The following is a 26,373-nucleotide window of genomic DNA, read 5'->3' on the forward strand; positions in this document are numbered from 1 at the left end:
TGCCTCTCCAGCTCATCCTGTCCAGCGCTGCCGGAGCCTTCCTCCTCTCCAGCGCTGCCGGAGTTGTTTCATTGAAAAAGAGGTGGAGGTATATTTGACTCTGTTTGAGCGGATTGCCACGTCACTGCTCCTTCAAAGTGTTCTTGAGCGACAGGCACAGAATGTGTACGCCGCTTTCTCTCTTGACCAGAGTTGAAATGATGGTACTGATAAAGCTGCTCTCCTTCCGGCTTACGAGTTGGTCCCAGAGCCATACAGACAACAGTTCCCTCAATGACGACAAACAGAATCACAAAGCCATGTTGAGTTCGCAAAGGGAACAAGCGTCTCTTTTTGATCGGTGGTGTGGTTCTCAAAAGGTCAAGGACCTTGAGGATTTTAAAAGACACTGCAGACTTCTCGAGCAGTTCAAGACTTGCCTTCAGGAAAGGGTTGCAACCTACATTTATGAGCACAAGGATCTCACTCTTGAGAAAGCTGCAGTTCTTGCAGATGAATTTGTGTTTACACATAAAACTACATTCACAAAACAAAGACCTCGGCAGTTTTCCCTGACCAAAGAGCAATTCAGAGAAGTCACCTAATACGGCGAGGCCTCAGTCCTTTTCTGCAGTGTAATGTAATACTGATGAGAGAACAGCAGTGGCCCAAAGATAAAGATCCGCAGAAAACTGTTTTTTCATATCTGCCAGTTTATTATTACTGCTTTGAGGAGGACCCCTTGTCTCTCAGTGTCCGAAATTGAAACAAAAACATTTGAGAGAGAAAAAGCAGTTTCTTTTTGTGGGAGCTCTCCAGCCCATTAATTAAGTCTCTGGTTGGGGTTTGGATCTCCTAAACAAGATTTTGGATCAGATGTCTATGAATCCTTTATTTCAGACAAGTTTATGTCTCTGCAGAGTGGCGATGCTGTTAAGGAGCTGGTGAAGATACGTTGTCTTTGGAGTGAAGCCTAGCCTACCGGTGAAGGGTGTCTCATTCATTTTGGGAAACAATTTTGCTGGAGGGAAGGTTGTGACAAATCCTGTAGTTTGTAAGGAACCCAGAGTAGAGGAACATGATGGGTTATCGAGAAAGTTACCCTAGAGTGTTCCCAACGTGTGCCGTTACATGTGCTGTGTCTAAGAAAGTTCAGTGTTGAGGAGGATGTCAGCGATTCAACCATGGTCGATCTATCCGAGACGTTTATGGGTGATCCTGATTTCGCTAAACCTCCTGAGTTGACTTCTCCTTTGAAAAACCCAAAGGGGAGCGAGTTTGTAAGGACAAGTGAAGGAAGAGAGGGTCCCTACAGTTAACACTTAGATTTCTAGGAATCAGCCCATTTCTGATTGCTGAAGAAAGTAAAGATGTTTCCCTCTCCGCTCTTTTTGCCGAGATAAGTCCAGAGGAAGAGTTTGATGAAGTTTGTGTGGTTTACTATGACAGAGATGGTATTGTAATGAGGAAAAGGAATTCTTGCTCCACTTCTGGGCAAGACTATTGGCCCATCTAAAATGATCATTCCAGTTACGCTTTGACAAGAGATACTGAGATTGGCTCAAGATGGTAGTACGGCAAGCCATCTTGGGGTCAACAAGACGTATGACCATATCTTGCGTAACTTCTTCTGGTCTGAAACAGCATGTTGTGTCTTACTGTAAATCCTGTAGGCGTATGCCAGCAGACAGGTAAAACCAACCAATCTGTACAGCGTGCTACACGTTGCTTGTCCTATGTTTCTCTGTCTGCGTGCTACGTGTTGCTTGTCATATGTTGCTCTGTCTGCGTGCTACACGTTGCTTGTCCTATGTTGCTCAGTCTGCGTGCTACGTGTTGCTTGTCCTATGTTGCTCAGTCTGCGTGCTACGTGTTGCTTGTCCTATGTTTCTCTGTCTGCGTGCTACATGTTGCTTGTCCTATGTTTCTCTGTCTGCGTGCTACATGTTGCTTGTCCTATGTTTCTCTGTCTGCGTGCTACGTGTTGCTTGTCCTATGTTGCTCTGTCTGCGTGCTATGTGTTGCTTGTCCTATGTTGCTCTGTCTGCGTGCTACATGTTGCTTGTCCCATGTTGCTCTGTCTGCGTGCTACGTGTTGCTTGTCCCATGTTGCTCTGTCTGCATGCTACATGTTGCTTGTCCTATGTTTCTCTGTCTGCGTGCTACACGTTGCTTGTCCTATGTTTCTCTGTCTGCGTGCTACGTGTTGCTTGTCCTATGTTGCTCTGTCTGCGTGCTACACGTTGCTTGTCCTATGTTTCTCTGTCTGCGTGCTATGTGTTGCTTGTCCTATGTTGCTCTGTCTTCAAGGTATGTGTCGTTGGGAGAAGAGGACCAAGGTGCAGCGTGGGTAAGTATTCATAATACGTTTAATCAATACGAACGAATACTTGAACAAAACAAAACAAACAAACAGTTCTGCAAGGTGCAATACACAAAACAACTACCCACAAAACCCATGTGGACAAGAGCTACCTAAGTATGGTTCTCAATCAGAGACAACGACAGACAGCTGTCCCTGATTGAGAACCATACCCGGCCAAAACATAGAAATACAAAAACATAGAAATAGGAACATAGAATGCCCACCCTAGTCACACCCTGACCTAACCAAACTAGAGAATAAAAAGCCTCTCTATGGCCAGGGCGTGACAGTATGATTTCATCCATCTCAAGGCATCGGGGGAAAGTTGAATATAGACAGTTTGGTGATGAGAATCTCATGGTTAACAGTATCAAAAGCTTTCCTTAGGTCTAGAAATACAGCCCCAACAACACCACCTTTGCATTTTCCAAAAGAAAGCAGTCGGCGGTTCTGTGAAGTGTTTCGCTCTGAAGCCAAACTGCATGGAGTGTAATGTGAAGGGGCTGTTGTTGAGGTGGGAAATCAGTTCTCTGCTACACACTTTTCAACAACCTTCAACACAACAGGTAGAACACTAATGAGCCTGTAGTTACTCACGTCAGCAGAGCAACCTTCAACACCACAGGTAGTACACTAATGAGCCTGTAGTTACTCACGTCAGCAGGGTCACCTGATTTCAAGCTGGCTGTTATTATGGCCATCTTCCAGACCCTTGGAAACACCCCGAGACCAATAGATGTGTCGATGACCTTTGTAATGGGGCCAATGAGTGACTCTTTGTAGTTTTTAAGAAAGGTAGAGTCCAGCCCAAACACATCTTTGGCTTTACAGTTCTTTAGTGAGCTAATCACTTTGTTCACCTCTGACTCAGAAACCCCCCTTATGATGAAGATGGGTTGAGTGTCATTCACTGGCGCTGAGCCCAAACCAGTGGCATGGTTCTGTGTCAGTACCTTGACAGCGTCAACAAAGTAGGTATTGAAGGCTGTTGCTATTTCGACTGCATCCTGTGTTAGACTGTCATCCACATTGATTTCTAGTCTTTTTGCAGTGTTACTATGGTCTTTCCCTGTTAACTTTTTTTTTTAAATTCTCCTAGATCAACTTCGAATTGAGGTTTGCTTCACCAATTATGTTGATACAAAAGTTTGGCTTGGCTTGGCCTTTAAGGATGTTTTTAGAGCATGATCTCGTTCGTTTCCAGATTTCTCCATTTAGCCAAGGAAGAGGGCTCTTTTGGCCGGGTTTTGTATTTTGAATTTCTTTAGGAAACCATTTATTGTCGGCTTGTATTGTGGATAGAAAAACCTGACTATCAGCTTCCACATTTGTATAGGACAAGAGATCATTCCCTTAAATGAGTTATCAAAATAATGGAATTAACTGTTAGGTATTCTGAGCTGATCAGGTGTTCCAACAGTAGAGAGGTTAAACCTGTTCTTGTAAAGCTTTCTGGCCCTTAAGTGTCAGATTATGATCAGATAGCCCAGTAACCATATTGAATGATTTAGTCACTCTCTCTGGTTTATTACTGAACACCAGATCAATCTGTGTTTTAGAACACCAGATCAATCTGTGTTTTAGAACACCAGATCAATCTGTGTTTTAGAGCAACAAGTCACCCTGGTTGGCCCTTTAACTATCTGCGTAAGGTCAAAGGTATTAGTGATCTATTTGAGGGTTTTCCTACAAGACTTGTCTTCATAATTAATGTTAAAGTCTTTCTCAAAATCACATTCCCTAAGCATTTTATTAAACTGATCATCACTTTTGGTGGAAGGTGGCCTATACATTCCAATAAGGGGAGAAGACAGTGTAACGTTCAGGCCAATAATATTCTAGTTCATTATCACATGACCACTCAATTTGTTTACATCGGATATGTGCTTTAATGTAAATCATCACACCCCCTCCTCTTCCTCCAATCCTGTCTCTCCTGAAAACATTGTAGCCAATCACAATCAAAGCAGCAGATGGAGAGTTTTTATGGAGCCGTGTCTCTGAGAGACAGAGGAAGTCAAGGTTGGAGTCTGCGAGTAGATGTTGAATTTGATCACTTTTTGGAATGACACTGTGAATGTACAAGTGCCCCCCTAGTAGTCCCTTGGGCTTAGCTCGTGGGTCCCAGATGACTCGAGAATTATTGACACATTGAAAAAAGTTAAATGGTCTGTGTTTTCTGACGGCTGGGTTTAGGCCATTTTGTTTAGTTTTGATTAGGGGCAGTTCGGTAGTGCAATTAACTCTCCCTTCTGCTTTGCACTGGATACGGGGAACCAATTAAAACAGCTTGTGTACCAGGAGCAGAGTCAGGGATCACGTATAGCGACTTGGATATGTTTGGAGAGTCACATGACATGTTGGAGCTGGGTAACTCAAGAGAAATCATGAGACCCTAGCACTCACCCACTTCCACCGTGGCGATGAGTAGAGGACCTGGCCATCCACTGCTTTCCACTTCAGTGAGTATCACTGGCTCTGTAATTTTAGGCCCAGGGTTGAGTTGTACATCCCCGGAAAGAAGGAGGGTGGTGAACAGGTTGTTTAGCAGTTTCCGATAGATGTTGGACTTGTGTTTGTTACTCATAAGCGATTCAGTCGCATAGGGAGCGAGGCAGACTTGGCCAATTATTCAGAACATTATGACATGGTGTGCACTGTGTTGGCATTCCCCAACAGCAGATTGACTGTGTCAGGGAAGAGAGGGGAGGGGAGGGGAGGGAGGAGATAGAGGGAGGAGACGGAGAGGAAAGAGGGAGGAGACGAAGAGGGAGGAGACGGAGAGGAAAGAGGGAGGAGACGGAGAAGAAAGAGGGAGAAGAAAGAGGGAGGAGACGGAGAAGAAAGAGGGAGGAGACGGAGAGGAAAGAGGGAAGAGACGGAGAGGAAAGAGGGAGGAGACGGAGAGGAAAGAGGGAGGAGACGGAGAGGAAAGAGGGAGGAGACGGAGAGGAAAGAGGGAGGAGACGGAGAGGAAAGAGGGAGGAGACGGAGAGGAAAGAGGGAGGAGACGGAGAGGAAAGAGGGAGGAGACGGAGAGGAAAGAGGGAGGAGACGGAGCGGAGAGGAAAGAGGGAGGAGACGGAGAGGAAAGAGGGAGGAGAGGGAGAGGAAAGAGGGAGGAGACGGAGAGGAAAGAGGGAGGAGAGGGAGAGGAAAGAGGGAGGAGACGGAGAGGAAAGAGGGAGGAGAGAGGGAGGAGAGAGGGAGGAGACGGAGAGGAAGGAGGGAGGGAGGAGACGGAGAGGAAAGAGGGAGGAGAGAGGGAGGAGACGGAGAGGAAAGAGGGAGGAAAGTGAGGAGAGAGGGAGGAGGGAGGGAGGAAAGGGAGAAATAATAAGTTATTATCTACAATGACAGCCCGGACAAACCTTAACCCTTACGAATCTGGGACAATTGTGAGCCACCCTATGGGACTCCCAATCACGGGCCGGTTGTGATACAGCCTGGAATCAAACCGCGGTCTGTAGTGACTACAACTCAGTGTAACGATTTTGATGTTATGGTAGACATGTTTAGGTCTTCTAGAAACATCTGTTTAAGGGAATACTTTAGCTCCCCTAATCGTGATATTTCTACTGAACATGTAGGTTGCTCACCTGTACATACTCCGCCTCCTTTTAGAAGGAAGGGTTATTTTGTACCTTCAGCCAATCACAATCACTATTGAGACATATTGCAGACTGGTTGAAAAATATGTTGTTAATCTCCTTAAGAACACAAGTACATATATTTCTATAATTTACAGAAGGATGAAAAACAAGATCTGCTTGATTTACAATCCAATATGTCAGTCCTTACCCGCCCTGTTGATAAGGGTGGGTCGGTTGTACTCCCATAGGGCGGCGCACAATTGGCCCAGCATCGTCCGGGTTAGGTTTGGCCGGAGTAGGCCGTCATTGTAAAAAAATGATTTGTTCCTAGGATATGCCCCTTTTCAATTTTTGCCTAAAATTACATTCCCAAATCTAACGGCCTTTAGCTCAGGCACTGAAGCAAGGATATGCATTTTCATGGTACCATTTGAAAGGAAACACTTTGAACTTTGTGGAAAGGTGAAATGAATGTAGGAGAATATAACAGAATAGATCTGGTAAAAGATAATACATAGAAAAGACAAACCGTTCTTTTGTATTTTGTTTTGTATCATCATCTTTGAAATGCAAGAGAAAGGCCATAATGTATTATTCCAGCCCAGGTGCAATTGAAATGTTTTCCACTAGATGGCAGCAGTGCATGTGCAAAGTTTTAGACTGATCCAATGAACCATTGCATTTCTGTTAAATGTTGTCAAGAATGCCCAATGTGCCTAATATGTTTATTAATAACTTCATGTTCAAAATTATGCACTCTCCTCAAACAATAGCATGGACAATGCGGTTAGATTAACAAGAATTTAAAGAAATGTCTATATCCTGGGAAATGTTCTTGTTACTGACAACTAGCTGTTTGTAATGTTTTGTCTGCTGAGAGAGATGTCCTTACATAAACGCTTGGTGTGCTTTCGCCGAAAAGCTTTAATTTGGGTACTTTTTTCATCCAAACATCAAAATACCCCTACACTCAACAGGTTAACAAGAAGTTAAGCTTTATTTTATTGTATTACACTTATATTTTCATGAATGTTGAATATTGATATTTCTGTAGTTTGAATTTGGCGCACTGCAATTTCACTGGATGTTGTCAAATCAATCCCGCTAACAGGAGTCGAGCGGGATTCACACTTAAAGGATCCGCCTACCCTGACCATTTCGAATCCAACCATACCTTCTCCGCTATACAATCTGGTTTCAGAGCTGGTCATGGGTGCACCTCAGCCACGCTCAAGGTCCTAAATGATATCTTAACCGCCATTGATAAGAAACAATACTGTGCAGCCGTATTCATTGACCTGGCCAAGGCTTTCGACTCTGTCAATCACCACATCCTCATCGGCAGACTCGATATCCTTGGTTTCTCAAATGATTGCCTCGCCTGGTTCACCGACTACTTCTCTGATAGAGTTCAGTGTGTCAAATCGGAGGGCCTGTCGTCCGGGCCTCTGGCAGTCTATGAGGGTGCCACAGGGTTCTTGGACCGACTCTCTTCTCTGTATACATCAATGATGTCGCTCTTGCTGCTGGTGAGTCCACCTCTACGCAGACGACACCATTGTGTATACTTCTGGCCCTTCGTTGGACACTGTTAACAACTCTCCAGATGAGCTTCAATGCCAAACAACTCTCCTTCCGTGGCCTCCAATTGCTCTTAAATACAAGTAAAACTAAATGCATGCTCTTCAACCGATCGCTGCCTGCACCTGCCCGCCCGTCTAACATCACTTCTCTGGACGGTTCTGACTGGCAAAATACAAATACCTAGGTGTCTGGTTAAACTGTAAACTCTCCTTCCAGACTCACATCAAACATTTCCAATCCAAAGTTAAATCTAGAATTGGCTTCCTATTTCGCAACAAAGCATCCTTCACTCATGCTGCCAAGCATACTCTTGTAAAACTGACCATCCTACCGATCCTCAACTTCGGCGATGTCATTTACAAAACAGCCTCCAACACCCTACTCAATCAATTGGATGCAGTCTATCACAGTGCCATCCGTCTTGTCACCAAAGCCCCATATACTACCCACCACTGCGACCTGTACACTCTCATTGGCTGGCCCTCGCTTCATACTCGTCGCCAAACCCACTGGCTCCAGGTCATCTACAAGACCCTGCTAGGTAAAGTCCTCCCTTATCTCAGGTCGCTGGTCACCATAGCAGCACCCACCTGTAGCACGCGCTCCAGCAGGCATATTTCTCTGGTCACCCCCAAAAACAATTCCTCCTTTGGCCGCCTCTCCTTCCAGTTCTCTGCTGCCAATGACTGGAACGAACTACAAAATTCTCTGAAACTGGAAACACTTATCTCCCTCACAAGCTTTAAGCACCAGCTGTCAGAGCCTCTCACAGATTACTGCACCTGTACATAGCCTGTACATCTATAAATTAGCCCAAACAACTCTCTCTCCCTACTGTATTTATTTTGCTCCATTGCACCCCAATATTTCTCTCTACTTTGCACATTCTTCCACTGCAAATCTACCATTCCAGTGTTTTACTTGATATATTGTATTTACTTCACCACCATGGCCTTTTTTTGCCTTTACCTCCCTTATCTCACCTCATTTGCTCACATTGTATACAGACTTATTTTTCTATTGTATTATTGTCGATCTGCTATGCTTTATCTTGGCCAGGTCGCAATTGTAAATGAGAACTTGTTCTCAACTTGCCTACCTGGTTAAATAAAGGTGAAATGAAAAAAATAAAAAATCCACAAGAGGTTAACCCTCCCTGACTTGCACCAAAAGCTCAGTCTTAAGGGCTTTCTCAGGGACGAGGAGTCAGCCTTCAGGGACGAAGAGTCAGCCTTCAGGGACGAAGAGTCAGTCTTCAGGGACGAAGAGTCAGCCTTAAGGGCTTTCTCAGGGACAAAGTGTCAGTCTTCAGGGATGAAGAGTCAGTCTTAAGGGCTTTCTCAGGGACGAAGAGTCAGCCTTCAGGGACGAAGAGTCAGTCTTAAGGGCTTTCTCAGGGACGAAGAGTCCATAAGGGTCAGCTACAGCTAAAAGGTCTACTTTTCGCAACCCCACCAAACGATCAACAGAGGGCGCTTCAATAAACTTGGAGTTGGCTGAGGCAACCAGTCTACTGAACACACAAACTAAACAAGTCATCCAAACTCACAACCTACCATCACACCTCAATCATCAATCACAGAGTGCTCAGAGCAGCAGGGTTCGGTGGGTTTAATGGAGTGATCCCGGATGAGGCCCTAATATGTTACGTACGCCTCTGTGAAGAGGGAACGCAACACCCTGCTACAACTCAACTCCCTGTGGAGTGAAAGAGGTATGGGACTGTAGGTGAGAGTAAGGATGACAAAGGCAGAGAGAGTGGTACCGTTTACAAGGAATTTATTCCATCACACGGTAATATGGGGAAAAGGGGGCTGGACGCAACCAAAGTAAATCTCAAACCCACTGTTAGCCTGAAATCCAGAACCTGGTTTGCTTACATCACACTCCTTGTACTCTGTGTCATTACAAATAGTATGACAAGATGTGGCCAGGAGTGTCATGGTAACTCAAACAGACTGGTAACCCAGGTTAGTGTCATGGTAACCCAGGTTAGTGTCATGGCAACCCAGGTTAGTGTCATGGTAACTCAAACAGACTGGTACCCAGGTTAGTGTCATGTTAACCCAGGTTAGTGTCATGGTAACCCAGGTTAGTGTCATGGTAACCCAGGTTAGTGTCATGGTAACTCAAACAGACTGGTACCCAGGTTAGTGTCATGGTAACCCAGGTTAGTGTCATGGCAACCCAGGTTAGTGTCATGGTAACTCAAACAGACAAGTACCCAGGTTAGTGTCATGGTAACCCAGGTTAGTGTCATGGTAACCCAGGCTAGTGTCATGGTAACCCAGGCTAGTGTCATGGTAACCCAGGTTAGTGTCATGGCAACTCAAACAGACTGGTACCCAGGTTAGTGTCATGGTAACCCAGGTTAGTGTCATGGTAACCCAGGTTAGTGTCATGGTAACCCAGGTTAGTGTCTCAAGTCTAGAGCAGTCGCTGATTGGAAGGAAAGGATCCGGGACGCTATCCCGGCTCTAATCTGTATTTCTCTCCCTCTAGATGATGATGATGATGATGGAGGAAGAGGACTCCCGACAACCCAACAAGCAAGAGGAAGGGGGAGGAGAGGGGGGGGAGTCAAACAGATTAGTCTTTTCTAACTCCATACAGAGTTCCATCTCTGTTCACACACACTCTACGCTGCCTCAGAGGCACAGCTGGCATACCTCAGCATGCTAACAGGGGATTTACAGCTGGCATACCTCAGCATGCTAACAGGGGATTTACAGCTGGCATACCTCAGCATGCCAACAGGGGATTTACAGCTGGCATACCTCAGCATGCTAACAGGGGATAAACAGCTGGCATACCTCAGCATGCTAACAGGGGATAAACAGCTGGCATACCTCAGCATGCTAACAGGGGATAAACAGCTGGCATACCTCAGCATGCTAACAGGGGATTTACAGCTGGAATACCTCAGCATGCTAACAGGGGATAAACAGCTGGCATACCTCAGCATGCTAACAGGGGATATACAGCTGGCATACCTCAGCATGCTAACAGGGGATAAACAGCTGGCATACCTCAGCATGCTAACAGGGGATAAACAGCTGGCATACCTCAGCATGCTAACAGGGGATATACAGCTGGCATACCTCAGCATGCTAACAGGGGATATACAGGTGCCACTGCTGAGCTCTTGTTTGTTCACTCTGGGAGGGAACAGTGCTTGTATTACTCAACGTGGGGTGGTTACAGAATGGTGAGACTGGCAATGTGTGTGTTTGTGAGATGTGTCACAAAGCAAACCCAGAGGGAGACAAGAAAGGAGACAAAGCTGCTGCAGATGACAAGGTAAGAGAGATGATGATGATGATGATGATGATGATGTCAATGATAGCGAATGACTCTCTGTTGTGTGTGTTGTCAGAATAAGAAGCCTCAGCCAGGGGAGAAGCTAGGTGTGTTCTCCCAGTCCCACTACTACCTGAATCTGTATCGCTTCAAGGCTGTGGGGAAAGATGATCTGGACCTACAGTAAATCCTCACTGATTCATTCTCATGATGCACTTCATGTTTACTGACTCCAACTCCATGTACTGGTTCTCTCTCTCCATGTGCATCTTGATATATTTTGATATTGATCATTCTCTTGCACTCTGTATCTCTGTCACTTAGTCTCCCTGTGCATCTCTGTCACTTAGTCTCTCTGTGTATCTCTGTCACTTAGTCTCTCTGTGTATCTCTGTCACTTAGTCTCCCTGTGCATCTCTGTCACTTAGTCTCTCTGTGCATCTCTGTCACTTAGTCTCTCTGTGTATCTCTGTCACTTAGTCTCTCTGTGTATCTCTGTCACTTAGTCTCTCTGTGTATCTCTGTCACTTAGTCTCTCTGTTTATCTCTGTCACTTAGTCTCTCTGTTTATCTCTGTCACTTAGTCTCTCTGTGCATCTCTGTCACTTAGTCTCTCTGTGCATCTCTGTCACTTAGTCTCTCTGTGCATCTCTGTCACTTAGTCTCTGTTTATCTCTGTCACGTAGTCTCTCTGTGCATCTCTGTCACTTAGTCTCTCTCTTTATCTTTGTCACGTATTCTCTCTGTCACTTAGTCTCTCTGTGCATCTCTGCCACTTAGTCTCTCTGTTACTTAGTCTCTGTCACCTAGTCTCTCTGTCACCTAGTCTCTGTCACCTAGTCTTTCTGTTACCTAGTATCTGTCACTTAGTATCTCTGTCACTTTAGTCTCTCTGTGCATCTCTGTCACTTAGTCTCTGTGCATCTCTTAGTCTCTCTGTGCCTTTCTGTCACGTAGTATCTCTGTCACTTTAGTCTCTCTGTGCATCTCTGCCACTTAGTCTCTCTGTTACTTAGTCTCTGTCACCTAGTCTCTCTGTCACCTAGTCTCTGTCACCTAGTCTTTCTGTTACCTAGTATCTGTCACTTAGTATCTCTGTCACTTTAGTCTCTCTGTGCATCTCTGTCACTTAGTCTCTGTGCATCTCTTAGTCTCTCTGTGCCTCTCTGTCACCTAGTCTTTCTGTCACTTGCCTTTCTGTCACGTAGTATCTCTGTCACTTTAGTCTCTGTGCATCTCTGTCACTTTAGTCTCTCTGTGTATCTCTGTCACTTAGTCTCTGTGCATCTTAGTCTCTCTCTCTCCCTTTAGTCTCTCTGTCACTTAGTCTCTTGGTTTATCTCTGTCACGTAGTCTCTCTGCGGATCTCTGTCACTTAGTTTCTGTCACTTAGTCTCTGTCACTTTAGTCTCTCTGTGCATCTGTCACTTGTCTCTCTGACACTTAGTCTTTCTGTCATTTAGTCTCTCTATCTCTGTCACTTAGACTCTCTGCCACTTAATCTCTCTGTCTATTTCTGTCACTTCGTCTCTGTCACTAGTCTCTCTGTGATTTAGCCTTTCTGACAATTAGTATCTCTGTCACTTAGTCTCTCTGTGCATCTCTATGTCACTATAGTCTCTTTGTGTACGTTGTGTGTTTGTGTTGTAGTGCAGGGGACCAGCTCACAGTGATAGATGACTCCAATGAGGAGTGGTGGAGGGTGAGTGTCTGTTAAATTGAAATGGACCTGACCCCAACCTTGACTCAAACCTCACAGCGCACTGATAGGAAATCAGCATTCAGCATCAATAAATGAATATGGAAAGCTCAGGGAATCCACTCCCAACCTGTGTATTGTGTTTCAGGGAAAGGTAGGGCGGACGTCTTGCTTCCTGCCAGCTAACTACAACTACATCAGGGTACGTTCTGAGGAGAGGGTTTACAAGGTGACATGTTCCTTCGTAGGTAACAGAGAGATTGGACAGATCACCCTGGAGAAAGACAAGGTCGGTACACTATATTACAGCTGGAAGTTTTTGTTCTGCTCATTCATTTGTAATACTGATAATATTGCTGTAGTCTTGGATAAGGTCTCCTCATAGACCAGAGAATTGGAATTTAATTACCTTTTTTGGGGCACATTTCAATAAATTAAAAAAAGGAAATGTCAAACATCTTACCTGAGAGATTAAACAATACTTGAATTAATACATGTTTATTACAAATGTATGTTCTGCTTGTTCTATGTCAGCACACTTTGGCACAGCGCTACCAGACTGTATAGTATATGTATGAGTTAGTTGTGGCCATGTATTGTGTTATTATTTGAGTCTAACTGTACTTAAAGAACAACCAAGACCCTGACCCAACACACTGAGCAGGTAGTTACTAATCACAGTGCTCAGCCTGGTCCAGCCTGTTATTAATCACAGTGCTCAGACTGGTCCAGGCTACTATTAATCACAGTGCTCAGCCTGTTCCTGGCTGTTATTAATCACAGTGCTCAGCCTGGTACAGGCTACTACTAATCAGTGCTCAGCCTGGTCCAGGCTACTACTAATCAGAGTGCTCAGCCTGGTCCAGGCTACTACTAATCACAGTGCTCAGCCTGGTCCAGGCTACTACTAATCACAGTGCTCAGCCTGGTCCAGGCTACTACTAATCACAGTGCTCAGCCTGGTCCAGGCTACTACTAATCACAGTGCTCAGCCTGGTCCAGGCTACTACTAATCAGAGTGCTCAGCCTGGTCCAGGCTACTACTAATCACAGTGCTCAGCCCGGTACAGGCTACTACTAATCACAGTGCTCAGCCCGGTACAGGCTACTACTAATCACAGTGCTCAGCCTGGTCCAGGCTACTACTAATCACAGTGCTCAGCCTGGTCCAGGCTACTACTAATCACAGTGCTCAGCCTGGTCCAGGCTACTACTAATCACAGTGCTCAGCCTGGTACAGGCTACTACTAATCACAGTGCTCAGCCTGGTCCAGGCTACTACTAATCACAGTGCTCAGCCTGGTCCAGGCTACTACTAATCACAGTGCTCAGCCTGGTCCAGGCTACTACTAATCACAGTGCTCAGCCTGGTACAGGCTACTACTAATCACAGTGCTCAGCCTGGTACAGGCTACTACTAATCACAGTGCTCAGCCTGGTCCAGGCTGCTACTACTTCTTAAATATGACATTTTTCAGGAACATTGATTTGGTGTGTGCATGAGGTAACAGACAATAGACACATGCTGAATCTATACTCCTGAATTATATATGGCAGAAATAGATGTGGATTTCTATAGTTTCTGTAGAGTCGGGGGCCCTTATTCACGAAGTGTCAGAGTAGTGCTGATCTAGGATCAGTTATCCCTTTCAAATCCTAATGAATGGTATTTTATGGACGGGGGTGACTTGATCCTAGATCAGCACTCGTACTCTGAGATACAGTATGCCTGTCTGTACCCCCAGATCATTGTGAAGAAAGGAAAGGAGGTGAATGGCTATCTGAAAGTCAGCAATGGACAGAAGCTGGGGTTCTTCCCTGCCAATCTTCTCCGGGACATCTGAGGTCCTGGCCATTTTTTTCTATGAGGATGAAATTAAAACTGTAGACTTGAGCACAGTTTGAGAATTTTAAAGCGTCGCCCCCCTCCCCCCAACACCGTAGCTTTATCTCACTGCTCACTGTGAGGCAGTGTAATATACATACTTTTAACAGGGTTTTTATGAAATGGGGGATTTCTTATTCTTTCTGACATTTTTCCCGTTATTCATGAGGGTCCTTGTGTCTTCAGCCTCCCTTTGATATTTTAAGTAAAAATTGTGCACCAATATTTCATTTTGAAAGTCTGTTATATTGAATGAAGTGCCCTTGAATATAGACCACATGGAGAATTGAATTAATCCCTCCGTCAACCCTCTGTTACATGGAGAATTCAATTAAATCCTCCGTCAACCCTCTGTTACATGGAGATTTCAATTAATTCCTCCGTCAACCCTCTGTTACATGGAGAATTCAATTAAATCCTCAGTCAACCCTCTGTTACATGGAGAATTCAATTGATCCCTCCGTCAACCCTCTGTTACATGGAGAATTCAATGAAATCCTCCGTCAACCCTCTGTTACATGGAGAATTCAATACATTTAAATGCAGCATTTTAACGTGCCCCTCCGTCAACCCTCTGGTTGAAGATTTCAACCCACTTAATTCCACCAATTCTCCCAGGTTTCACCACCGTTGTAAAGCTCTAGTTATTTTGCTGCTTCATTTTCTGAAGATGATTATTTATGAATTGTGATTTAGTGATTCATTAACGTCTGTCTCTCATTTTAATGTCAACCCTGTTACGTTGAACTGATCTCTCATTTTAATGTCAACCCTGTTACGTTGAACTGATCTCTCATTTTAATGTCAACCCTGTTACGTTGAACTGATCTCTCATTTTAATGTCAGCCCTGTTATGTGAACTGAACTCTCATTTTAATGTCAGCCCTGTTACGTTGAACTGAACTCTCATTTTAATGTCAACCCTGTTACGTTGAACTGATCTCTCATTTTAATGTCAACCCTGTTACGTTGAACTGATCTCTCATTTTAATGTCAGCCCTGTTATGTGAACTGATCTCTCATTTTAATGTCAGCTCTGTTATGTGAACTGAACTCTCATTTTAATGTCAGCCCTGTTATGTGAACTGAACTCTCATTTTAATGTCAGCCCTGTTACGTTGAACTGAACTCTCATTTTAATGTCAGCCCTGTTATGTGAACTGACCTCTCATTTTAATGTCAACCCTGTTACGTTGAACTGAACTCTCATTTTAATGTCAACCCTGTTACGTTGAACTGATCTCTCATTTTAATGTCAGCCCTGTTATGTGAACTGAACTCTCATTTTAATGTCAGCCCTGTTACGTTGAACTGAACTCTCATTTTAATGTCAACCCTGTTACGTTGAACTGATCTCTCATTTTAATGTCAACCCTGTTACGTTGAACTGATCTCTCATTTTAATGTCAGCCCTGTTATGTGAACTGATCTCTCATTTTAATGTCAGCCCTGTTATGTGAACTGAACTCTCATTTTAATGTCAGCCCTGTTATGTGAACTGAACTCTCATTTTAATGTCAGCCCTGTTATGTTGAACTGAACTCTCATTTTAATGTCAGCCCTGTTATGTGAACTGACCTCTCATTTAATGTCAACCCTGTTACGTTGAACTGAACTCTCATTTTAATGTCAACCCTGTTACGTTGAACTGATCTCTCATTTTAATGTCAGCCCTGTTATGTGAACTGATCTCTCATTTTAATGTCAGCCCTGTTATGTGAACTGAACTCTCATTTTAATGTCAGCCCTGTTATGTGAACTGACCTCTCATTTTAATGTCAACCCTGTTACGTTGAACTGAACTCTCATTTTAATGTCAGCCCTGTTACGTTGAACTGATCTCTCATTTTAATGTCAACCCTGTTACGTTGAACTGAACTCTCATTTTAATGTCAGCCCTGTTACGTTGAACTGATCTCTCATTTTAATGTCAACCCTGTTACGTTGAACTGAACTCTCATTTTAATGTCAACCCTGTTACGTTGAACTGATCTCTCATTTTAATGTCAACCCTGTTACGTTGAACTGATCTCTCATTTTAATGTCAACCCTGTTACATTGAACTGAACTCTCATTTTAATGTCAGCCCTGTTATGTGAACTGACCTGACACCTAAAAGCAGGTGACCTGGTTCTACTCCTCTTTTTCCCCGTTTTGTGGTGGGAAAGTGAGCGGGTCGAGCAGGCTAGAAATGTTTTGGCACCATATGTAATCTACAGTGTATGGCTCTGGTTAGGCCCCATATGTAATCTACAGTGTATGGCTCTGGTTAGGCCCCATATATAATCTACAGTGTATGGCTCTGGTTAGGCCCCATATATAATGTACAGTGTATGGCTCTGGTTAGGCCCCATATGTAATCTACAGTGTATGGCTCTGGTTAGGCCCCATATATAATGTACAGTGTATGGCTCTGGTTAGGCCCCATATATAATGTACAGTGTATGGCTCTGGTTAGGCCCCATATGTAATCTACAGTGTATGGCTCTGGTTAGGCCCCATATGTAATCTACAGTGTATGGCTCTGGTTAGGCCCCATATATAATGTACAGTGTATGGCTCTGGTTAGTCCCCATATATAATGTACAGTGTATGGCTCTGGTTAGGCCCCATATGTAATCTACAGTGTATGGCTCTGGTTAGGCCCCATATATAATGTACAGTGTATGGCTCTGGTTAGGCCCCATATATAATCTACAGTGTATGGCTCTGGTTAGGCCCCATATATAATCTACAGTGTATGGCTCTGGTTAGGCCCCATATATAATCTACAGTGTATGGCTCTGGTTAGGCCCCATATATAATGTACAGTGTATGGCTCTGGTTAGGCCCCATATATAATCTACAGTGTATGGCTCCGGTTAGGCCCCATATGTAATCTACAGTGTATGGCTCTGGTTAGGCCCCATATGTAATCTACAGTGTATGGCTCTGGTTAGGCCCCATATGTAATCTACAGTGTATGGCTCTGGTTAGGCCCCATATATAATGTACAGTGTATGGCTCTGGTTAGGCCCCATATGTAATCTACAGTGTATGGCTCTGGTTAGGCCCCATATGTAATCTACAGTGTATGGCTCTGGTTAGGCCCCATATATAATGTACAGTGTATGGCTCTGGTTAGGCCCCATATATAATGTACAGTGTATGGCTCTGGTTAGGCCCCATATATAATGTACAGTGTATGGCTCTGGTTAGGCTCCATATATAATGTACAGTGTATGGCTCTGGTTAGGCCCCATATATAATGTACAGTGTATGGCTCTGGTTAGGCCCCATATGTAATGTACAGTGTATGGCTCTGGTTAGGCCCCATATATAATCTACAGTGTATGGCTCTGGTTAGGCCCCATATATAATCTACAGTGTATGGCTCTGGTTAGGCCCCATATATAATGTACAGTGTATGGCTCTGGTTAGGCCCCATATATAATGTACAGTGTATGGCTCTGGTTAGGCCCCATATATAATGTACAGTGTATGGCTCTGGTTAGGCCCCATATATAATGTACAGTGTATGGCTCTGGTTAGGCCCCATATATAATGTACAGTGTATGGCTCTGGTTAGGCCCCATATATAATGTACAGTGTATGGCTCTGGTTAGGCCCCATATATAATGTACAGTGTATGGCTCTGGTTAGGCCCCATATATAATGTACAGTGTATGGCTCTGGTTAGGCCCCATATATAATGTACAGTGTATGGCTCTGGTTAGTCCCCATATATAATGTACAGTGTATGGCTCTGGTTAGGCCCCATATATAATGTATATGGCAATGTTTTCTCTACCTCCCTTTCTCATCTCTCTATGTCTATCACTCTTTAAAGTTCTCTCAATCATGTCTTTCTCTCATTTTTTATTTAACCAGGCAAGTCAGTTAAGAACAAATTCTTATTTTCAATGACGGCCTAGGAACAGTGGGTTAACTGCCTGTTCAGGGGCAGAACGACAGATTTGTACCTTGTCAGCTCGGGGGTTTGAACTCGCAACCTTCCGGTTACTAGTCCAACGCTCTAACCACTAGGCTACCCTGCCGCCCCAATGTCTCATGTCTCATGTCTCTCTCTTTATCCATCCATCCCTCTCTCTCTGTCTCTCTCTGTCTCTCTCTGTCTCTCTCTCTCTCTCTCTCTGTCTCTCTCTGTCTCTCTCTCTCTCTCTCTCTCTCTCTGTCTCTCTCTCTCTCTCTCTCTCTCTCTCTCTCTCTCTGTCTCTCTCTCTCTCTCTCTCTCTCTCTCTCGTCTCTCTCTCGTCTCTCTCTCTCTCTTTCTCTCTGCTACAGGTAGCTAGGCTTGAGCAGTCTTCTGATTAGACTACACAGGAACCCTTCAGACACGGGTCACTTCCCCTTAGAAACAGCCATGGTTGCCCTTTACAGACACGGCAGAATGGGGAGACATGACATCAGATCTGCCATGTCATCTCTGACCTCTAACCCCTGTCAAGCGTTTCAGACAGACAGGAGGCAAGCAGCAGGTAGAGAGACGGGGAGGAGAGACAGACAGGAGTATGGCAAAAGGCAGAGAGACAAGAAGGAGAGAGAGGAGCATGGCAATGAGCAGAGAGACATGGAGGAGAGACAGACAGGAGTATGGCACCAGGAGGAGAGACAGACAGGAGTATGGCACCAGGAAGAGAGACAGGGAGGAGAGACAGACAGGAGCATGGCACCAGGCAGAGAGACAGGGAGGAGAGACAGACAGGAGCATGGCAGCAGGCAGAGAGACATGGAGGAGAGACAGACAGGAGTATGGCACCAGGCAGAGAGACAGGGAGGAGAGAGAGGAGCATGGCAATGAGCAGAGAGACATGGAGGAGAGACAGACAGGAGTATGGCACCAGGCAGAGAGACAGGGAGGAGAGACAGACAGGAGTATGGCACAGGCAGAGAGACAGGGAGGAGAGAGGGGAGCATGACAACATGCAGAGAGACATGGAGGAGAGACAGACAGGAGTATGGCACCAGGCAGAGAGACAGGGAGGAGAGACAGACAGGAGCATGGCAGCAGGCAGAGAGACAGGGAGGAGAGACAGACAGGAGCATGGCACCAGGCAGAGAGACAGGGAAGAGAGACAGACAGGAGCATGGCAGCAGGCAGAGAGACAGGGAGGAGAGACAGACAGGAGCATGGCAGCAGGCAGAGAGACAGGGAGGAGAGACAGACAGGAGCATGGCACCAGGCAGAGAGACAGGGAGGAGAGAGGGGAGCATGACAACATGCAGAGAGACATGGAGGAGAGACAGAGACGAGTATGGCACCAGGCAGAGAGACAGGGAGGAGAGACAGACAGGAGCATGGCACCAGGCAGAGAGACAGGGAGGAGAGACAGACAGGAGCATGGCACCAGGCAGAGAGACAGGGAGGAGAGAGAGACAGGAGCATGGCAGCAGGCAGAGAGACAGGGAGGAGAGACAGACAGGATTATGGCACCAGGCAGAGAGACTAAAGTACTAAAGAAATGGATGCAGCTCAGTCAGCCTGGTTTCTTGCTGTGATATTAAAAGGGTGCCACACAAGGGGGCTGATTTCATCGGAAACTTTTGAAAAAGGCATTTTATGAAAGGTCAGTATATTATATCATTGCTCAATTACACATTTTAGACACTCAGAATAAGTGTACAGATTTAGCTGTGGTGTCAACTTTATCCACCAGAGGACGCTGTTGTACCTGGTTTAACCCAGTCCAGATATTCATCTAACCCAGCATCACACAGTAGAGGGTGATTCTGTCTGTCTTTAGAATTTCATCCCATAGTGAAAACACATGATAATCTTGATATAGACCTTGACTACCTATCCAGGTCAGATAGGACATTCACCCCCCCCCCCACCTCCTACAGCAACATGGAGGGCCTTTTTTGACATCAACTGGTCTGTGAACGAAGCCTGGGCTGACATTTTAAACGATGTGGTGGCTTTTTTAGTCTTTGGTTTCTTGTGGTCATTTTTTTTGTTATGTTGTTGCTCTTGGACAATGTTTTTCATCCAGAACGTTAATCAGATCCATTACAACGTACAAAAAAAAATGTACGTCTAGATGAAATTGTAATGTTTTAGAACTGTAGAACTGCTGATTGGTCCACTAAGACAGGTCGTAACAGCTGACCCTAAGACAGGTCATAACAGCTGACCCTAAGACAGGTCATAACAGCTGACCCTAAGACAGGTCATAAAAGCTGACCCTAAGACAGGTCGTAACAGCTGACCCTAAGACAGGTCATAACAGCTGACCCTCAGAATCACATTTAGTGAAAAAATTACATTCAACCATATTACATTAAACTATATTACATTAAATTATATTACATGAAACAATATGACATGAAACTATATTCCATTTAACCATATTACATTCAACTATATTCTTCTTTGGACACTGTGTTAACTAACCTCCAGATGAGCTTCAATGCCATACAACTCTCCTTCCGTGGCCTCCAACTGCTCTTAAATACAAGTAAAACTAAATGCATGCTCTTCAACCGATCGCTACCTGCACCTGCACCTGCCCGCCTGTCCAACATCACTACTCTGGACGGCTCTGACTTAGAATACGTGGACAACTACAAATACCTAGGTGTCTGGTTAGACTGTAAACTCTCCTTCCAAACCCATATCAAACATCTCCAATCCAAAGTTAAATCTAGAATTGGCTTCCTATTTCGCAACAAAGCATCCTTCACTCATGCTGCCAAACATACCCTTGTAAAACTGACCATCCTACCAATCCTCGACTTTGGCGATGTCATTTACAAAATAGCCTCCAATACCCTACTCAACAAATTGGATGCAGTCTATCACAGTGCAATCCGTTTTGTCACCAAAGCCCCATATACTATCCACCATTGCGACCTGTACGCTCTCGTTGGCTGGCCCTCGCTTCATACTCGTCGCCAAACCCACTGGCTCCATGTCATCTACAAGACCCTGCTAGGTAAAGTCCCCCCTTATCTCAGCTCGCTGGTCACCATAGCATCTCCCACCTGTAGCACACGCTCCAGCAGGTATATCTCTCTAGTCACCCCCAAAACCAATTCTTTCTTTGGCCGCCTCTCCTTCCAGTTCTCTGCTGCCAATGACTGGAACGAACTACAAAAATCTCTGAAACTGGAAACACTTATCTCCCTCACTAGCTTTAAGCACCAACTGTCAGAGCAGCTCACAGATTACTGCACCTGTACATAGCCCATCTATAATTTAGCCCAAACAACTACCTCTTTCCCAACTGTATTTAATTTTTTATTTATTTATTTATTTTGCTCCTTTGCACCCCATTATTTTTATTTCTACTTTGCAGATTCTTCCATTGCAAATCTACCATTCCAGTGTTTTACTTGCTATATTGTATTTACTTTGCCACCATGGCCTTTTTTTGCCTTTACCTCCCTTCTCACCTCATTTGCTCACATTGTATATAGACTTGTTTCTACTGTATTATTGACTGTATGTTTGTTTTACTCCATGTGTAACTCTGTGTTGTTATATGTGTCGAACTGCTTTGCTTTATCTTGGCCAGGTCGCAATTGTAAATGAGAATTTGTTCTCAACTTGCCTACCTGGTTAAATAAAGGTGTTCTCAACTAGCCTACCTGGTTAAATAAAGGTGTTCTCAACTAGCCTACCTGGTTAAATAAAGGTGTTCTCAACTAGCCTGCCTGGTTAAATAAAGGTGTTCTCAACTAGCCTACCTGGGTAAATAAAGGTGTTCTCAACTAGCCTACCTGGTTAAATAAAGGTGAAAAAAATATATATATATATATTACATTAAACTATATTACATTAAACTATATTACATTAAACTATATTACATTAAACTATATTACATTAAACTATATTACATTAAACTATATTACATTAAACTATATTACATTAAACTATATTACATTAAACTATATTACATTAAACTATATTACATTCAACTATATTACATTCAACTATATTACATTCAACTATATTACATTCAACTATATTACAAGTCCTCTTTACTAGATCAGGTATGTTAGCACCTTTTTATGTTTTCCTGTTTTTTTGTGAAGTACTGCTATACGTGTGTGTGTGTGTGTGTGTGTGTGTGTGTGTGTGTGTGTGTGTGTGTGTGTGTGTGTGTGTGTGTGTGTGTGTGTGTGTGTGTGTGTGTGTGTGTGTGTGTGTATGAGTATGAGTATGAGTGTGTGTGTGTGTGTGTGTGTGTGTGAGTATGAGTGTGTGTGTGTGTGTGTGTGTGAGTGAGGGTGAGTGTGTGTATGCGTGCGTGTGTCTGTGAGAGAGAGAGAGAGAGAGAGAGAAGACCAAGAGAGAGAGGGGGAAGACCCAGAGAGAAGGCTGGAAGCAATTACCACCAGGGGAGGCCCATAGCCGCCAGCCCACACCTGCACTGCCCCAAGGGAGAGGAGAGGATAGAAAAAACTAAGGGTCATTAACATTATTTATTTGCTCTTAGCTCAGGCCCACTCCGAAGCGACTCCGGGGCCACTAACTAATAGGATTCAGGAATTACAGTCAGTGCTGCTTCAGGAAGTTACAACAGGCACAAATGAATAAATACACACTTCGATTTGGAGTACACTGTATCAGCAAAGAGCTACAGTCCAATGTAAATATGTAGACATTGTCTCTGTGGATAGCAAATGTTTCTGTATGTCGGCAAGCCAGGAAAAGTGTATGAAATGCCCCTTAAAGTGTACATATTTAAGCGAGGTCTTGTGATAACCTGGGGCCATTTTCCCCAATAGGCTTACGAGTGTTTTAATGATGCAGCTTTCCTACAAAGGCTGACGATGTGACAAGTGTTTCCGAAACACCACGCAGAGCAACCTGGTCTCAGAGCATTTCGTATTATTCTGGCCTAAATCCCAGATGCTCCATTTTGTATGATATGTTCCCAATTCGTATTATATGTTATGAATCTGCAAAACATACTTTATCTTACAACTTGCAAAACGTGCTATATGTTATGCATTTCCTAAATGTATGATGTGTTTAGAATTATAGCTAGGTTTCTAATGTTAGCGATAAGGTTGGGGTTAGGTTTAGGAGTTAGGGTTAAGGTTAGGGTTAAGATTAGGAGTTAGGTTAAGGGGTTAGAGTTAGGTGAAGGGTAAGCTATAAGGGTTAAGGTTAGTGTTAGGGGAAGGGTTAGCTAACATGCTAGTTGCAAAGTACCTTTCTGCCTTAAGTGGGGAGTAGCAGTACTGCCTTAAGTGAAGGTGTGTAATGTGACCATAGCAAACATAACATATCATACAAATATGAGTGTCCCGAATTAACATGTACTAAATTACGTCCAGTCTATGAGACCAGGCTGCATATAGCGAACGGTCGCTAAGTCCTTCGTTGGAGCATGTGTCCGTACTGTTAGTATCGAAAGAAAGGGAGTGCTGCTCTCGGATCAGCTTTCTCCATTCAAATCGTACCTTAACATTATCATTATTTCACAATACTGACGACGGATCAGCTCCTAGAGAGGTATTACCACCTCGACGTCTACGGCTGCAAATATTGAGGCTGCTTATTCTATCGCTTACCCAATAAAAATTAACTAAATACACAGATTTGGCACAAAATTGCGCACATGATAGTAAGCTACACATCATTAAATATATTGATACAAATTACAGACAGTAGCCTACAAGTATGAAAATAGAACTCGAAATTGATCGTTTATATTTTAATGCATTCATCTCAGCCATTTTAATCATGTTTGTTTATGTTGCTTGTTTGAATCAATTGAAGACATTGGCCACTTTGTATTTGTCGTCACAGAGACAGATAAACCATGTGATTCTATGTATAACGAAGATCATCCGTGTACAAAGTGATGCTGAGGGCAAGAAAACACAAACATCTGACGACGCATTTAGCTGTTCTACGAGGCGGGCGTTAGACTATGAGCGTTTTCATGTGCAACGTTAATAACGCTGGTTTTGAGAAACAGCTCGGAGATTTAACGCTGCTCATATGTAGGTTCTAATGATGAACGTAGCCTTAATATGCTTTTGGGAAACCGGGCATTTGCCTACTGCTGTTACCGGGCAACGTACGGAGTTGTAGACAAACTAGGGGTGAAGCAGACTACGATATAAGACCTTAAAGGTCCAAATACAGTAAAATAATAAATATATATATATAATTCTCTATCAAGTCATTTCTGAGTAACAATGAATTACCATAGGGACAGTTTGAAATTTTAAATATATTCTAAAATAATGATTACCATCTTAAATAACTGACTGTAGTAACACTGTGTTTTTAAACCTTGATGTTGACCTCGCCTCTTCTGCATGGTTTTATGGCACAGCCGATGCCACGCAGGCCAGAAGGTTGAGGGTTCGCCAACCACCACGGACGAGTGGTGGAATTACATTCAAGTGGATGTATGTGAGAAGGTCATTTACAGGAGATTTTTGAAGTAGCCTAATCAGATTAAACATTATGATTAGTGTTAATGCAACACATTAAAAGGTAATACATTTTAAAAGTTAAATTACAAATATTTAGGCTATATTGAAACGCTAGATTCTAGGTTGAGGAATAGTCGCTCGGATCGGAAAAGGAGGCAGAACGTGTGCTAAACTTTCACAAATAACTTGGCCTGCTGGGAGCATAGCACTATGGTCACACGATATAGAACGACTTGGGAGAATGATGATCGGCAGCAGACAGCGCATCAGTATCAAAAGTAAAAAAATACAGTGAGATTGGCCTGCCACCTTACCTTCTTACCCCTTTTTCTCCCCAATTGGTAGTTACAGTCTTGTCCCATCGCTGCAACTCCCGTACTTGGGAGAGGCTAACGTCACACGTCCTCCGAAACACGACCCTTTCAAGAGGCACTGCTTTCTTGACACACTGCTCGCTCTAGGGGAGTAGCCGTACTGTTGTTACTGGGTGTGGTGTCTAGGGGAGTAGCCGTACTATTGTTACTGGGTGTGGTGTCTAGGGGAGTAGCAGTACTGTTGTTACTGGGTGTGTGGTGTCTAGGGGAGTAGCAGTACTATTGTTACTGGGTGTGGTGTCTAGGGGAGTAGCCATACTGTTGTTACTGGGCGTGGTGTCTAGGGGAGTAGCAGTACTGTTGTTACTGGGCTTGGTGTCTAGAGGAGTAGCAGTACTGTTGTTACTGGGCGTGGTGTCTAGGGGAGTAGCAGTACTGTTGTTACTGGGCGTGGTGTCTAGGGGAGTAGCAGTACTGTTGTTACTGGGCGTGGTGTCTAGGGGAGTAGCAGTACTGTTGTTACTGGGCGTGGTGTCTAGGGGAGTAGCAGTACTGTTGTTACTGGGCGTGGTGTCTAGGGGAGTAGCAGTACTGTTGTTACTGGGTGTGTGGTGTCTAGGGGAGTAGCAGTACTGTTGTTACTGGGTGCGTGGTGTCTAGGGGAGTAGCAGTACTGTTGTTACTGGGTGCGTGGTGTCTAGGGTAGTAGCAGTACTGTTGTTACTGGGTGCGTGGTGTCTAGGGGAGTAGCAGTACTGTTGTTACTGGGTGCGTGTGTCTAGGGGGGTATAGGTGGGGTAGCAGTACTGTTGTTACTGGTGTGTGTGGTGTCTAGGGGAGTAGCAGTACTGTTGTTACTGGGTGTGTGGTGTCTAGGGGAGTAGCAGTACTGTTGTTGCTGGGTGCGTGGTGTGGTGTCTAGGGAGTAGCAGTACTGTTGTTACTGGGCGTGGTGTCTAGGGGAGTAGCAGTACTGTTGTTACTGGGCGTGGTGTCTAGGGGAGTAGCAGTACTGTTGTTACTGCGTGTGTGGTGTGGTGTCTAGGGGAGTAGCCGTACTGTTGTTACTGGGCATGGTGTCTAGGGGAGTAGCAGTACTGTTGTTACTGGGCGTGGTGTCTAGGGGAGTAGCAGTACTGTTGTTACTGGGCGTGGTGTCTAGGGGAGTAGCCGTACTGTTGTTACTGGGTGTGGTGTCTAGGGGAGTAGCAGTACTGTTGTTACTGGGTGCGTGGTGTCTAGGGGAGTAGCAG

At 44.4% G+C, this 26,373-nt stretch overlaps 1 protein-coding gene across 1 annotated transcript; it reads left to right on the forward strand.

Annotated features, from left to right (window-relative positions):
* The first annotated feature begins 10,758 nt into the window (after positions 1-10,758).
* On the forward strand, positions 10,759-14,364 carry LOC109879611 (SH3 and cysteine-rich domain-containing protein 3-like). The gene is made up of 5 exons (XM_031833765.1): positions 10,759-10,821; positions 10,898-11,004; positions 12,472-12,523; positions 12,669-12,809; positions 14,266-14,364. Exons 1-5 carry the CDS (start codon positions 10,759-10,761, stop codon positions 14,362-14,364), a joined length of 462 nt encoding a protein of 153 aa, XP_031689625.1.
* Positions 14,365-26,373: the final 12,009 nt, after the last annotated feature.

Source organism: Oncorhynchus kisutch, linkage group LG1 (genome assembly GCF_002021735.2).
Source record: "Oncorhynchus kisutch isolate 150728-3 linkage group LG1, Okis_V2, whole genome shotgun sequence".
Classification (NCBI taxonomy): Eukaryota; Metazoa; Chordata; class Actinopteri; order Salmoniformes; family Salmonidae; genus Oncorhynchus; species Oncorhynchus kisutch.

Excerpts from the sequence above, each read along its gene's own strand:
- LOC109879611 (XM_031833765.1), top strand. The coding sequence starts at position 10,759 with ATGTGTCACAAAGCAAACCCAGAGGGAGACAAGAAAGGAGACAAAGCT. Across the intron at positions 10,822-10,897 it reads AAGCTGCTGCAGATGACAAG|AATAAGAAGCCTCAGCCAGG; the intron begins GTAAGAGAGATG and ends GTGTGTTGTCAG. Across the intron at positions 12,810-14,265 it reads TCACCCTGGAGAAAGACAAG|ATCATTGTGAAGAAAGGAAA; the intron begins GTCGGTACACTA and ends CTGTACCCCCAG.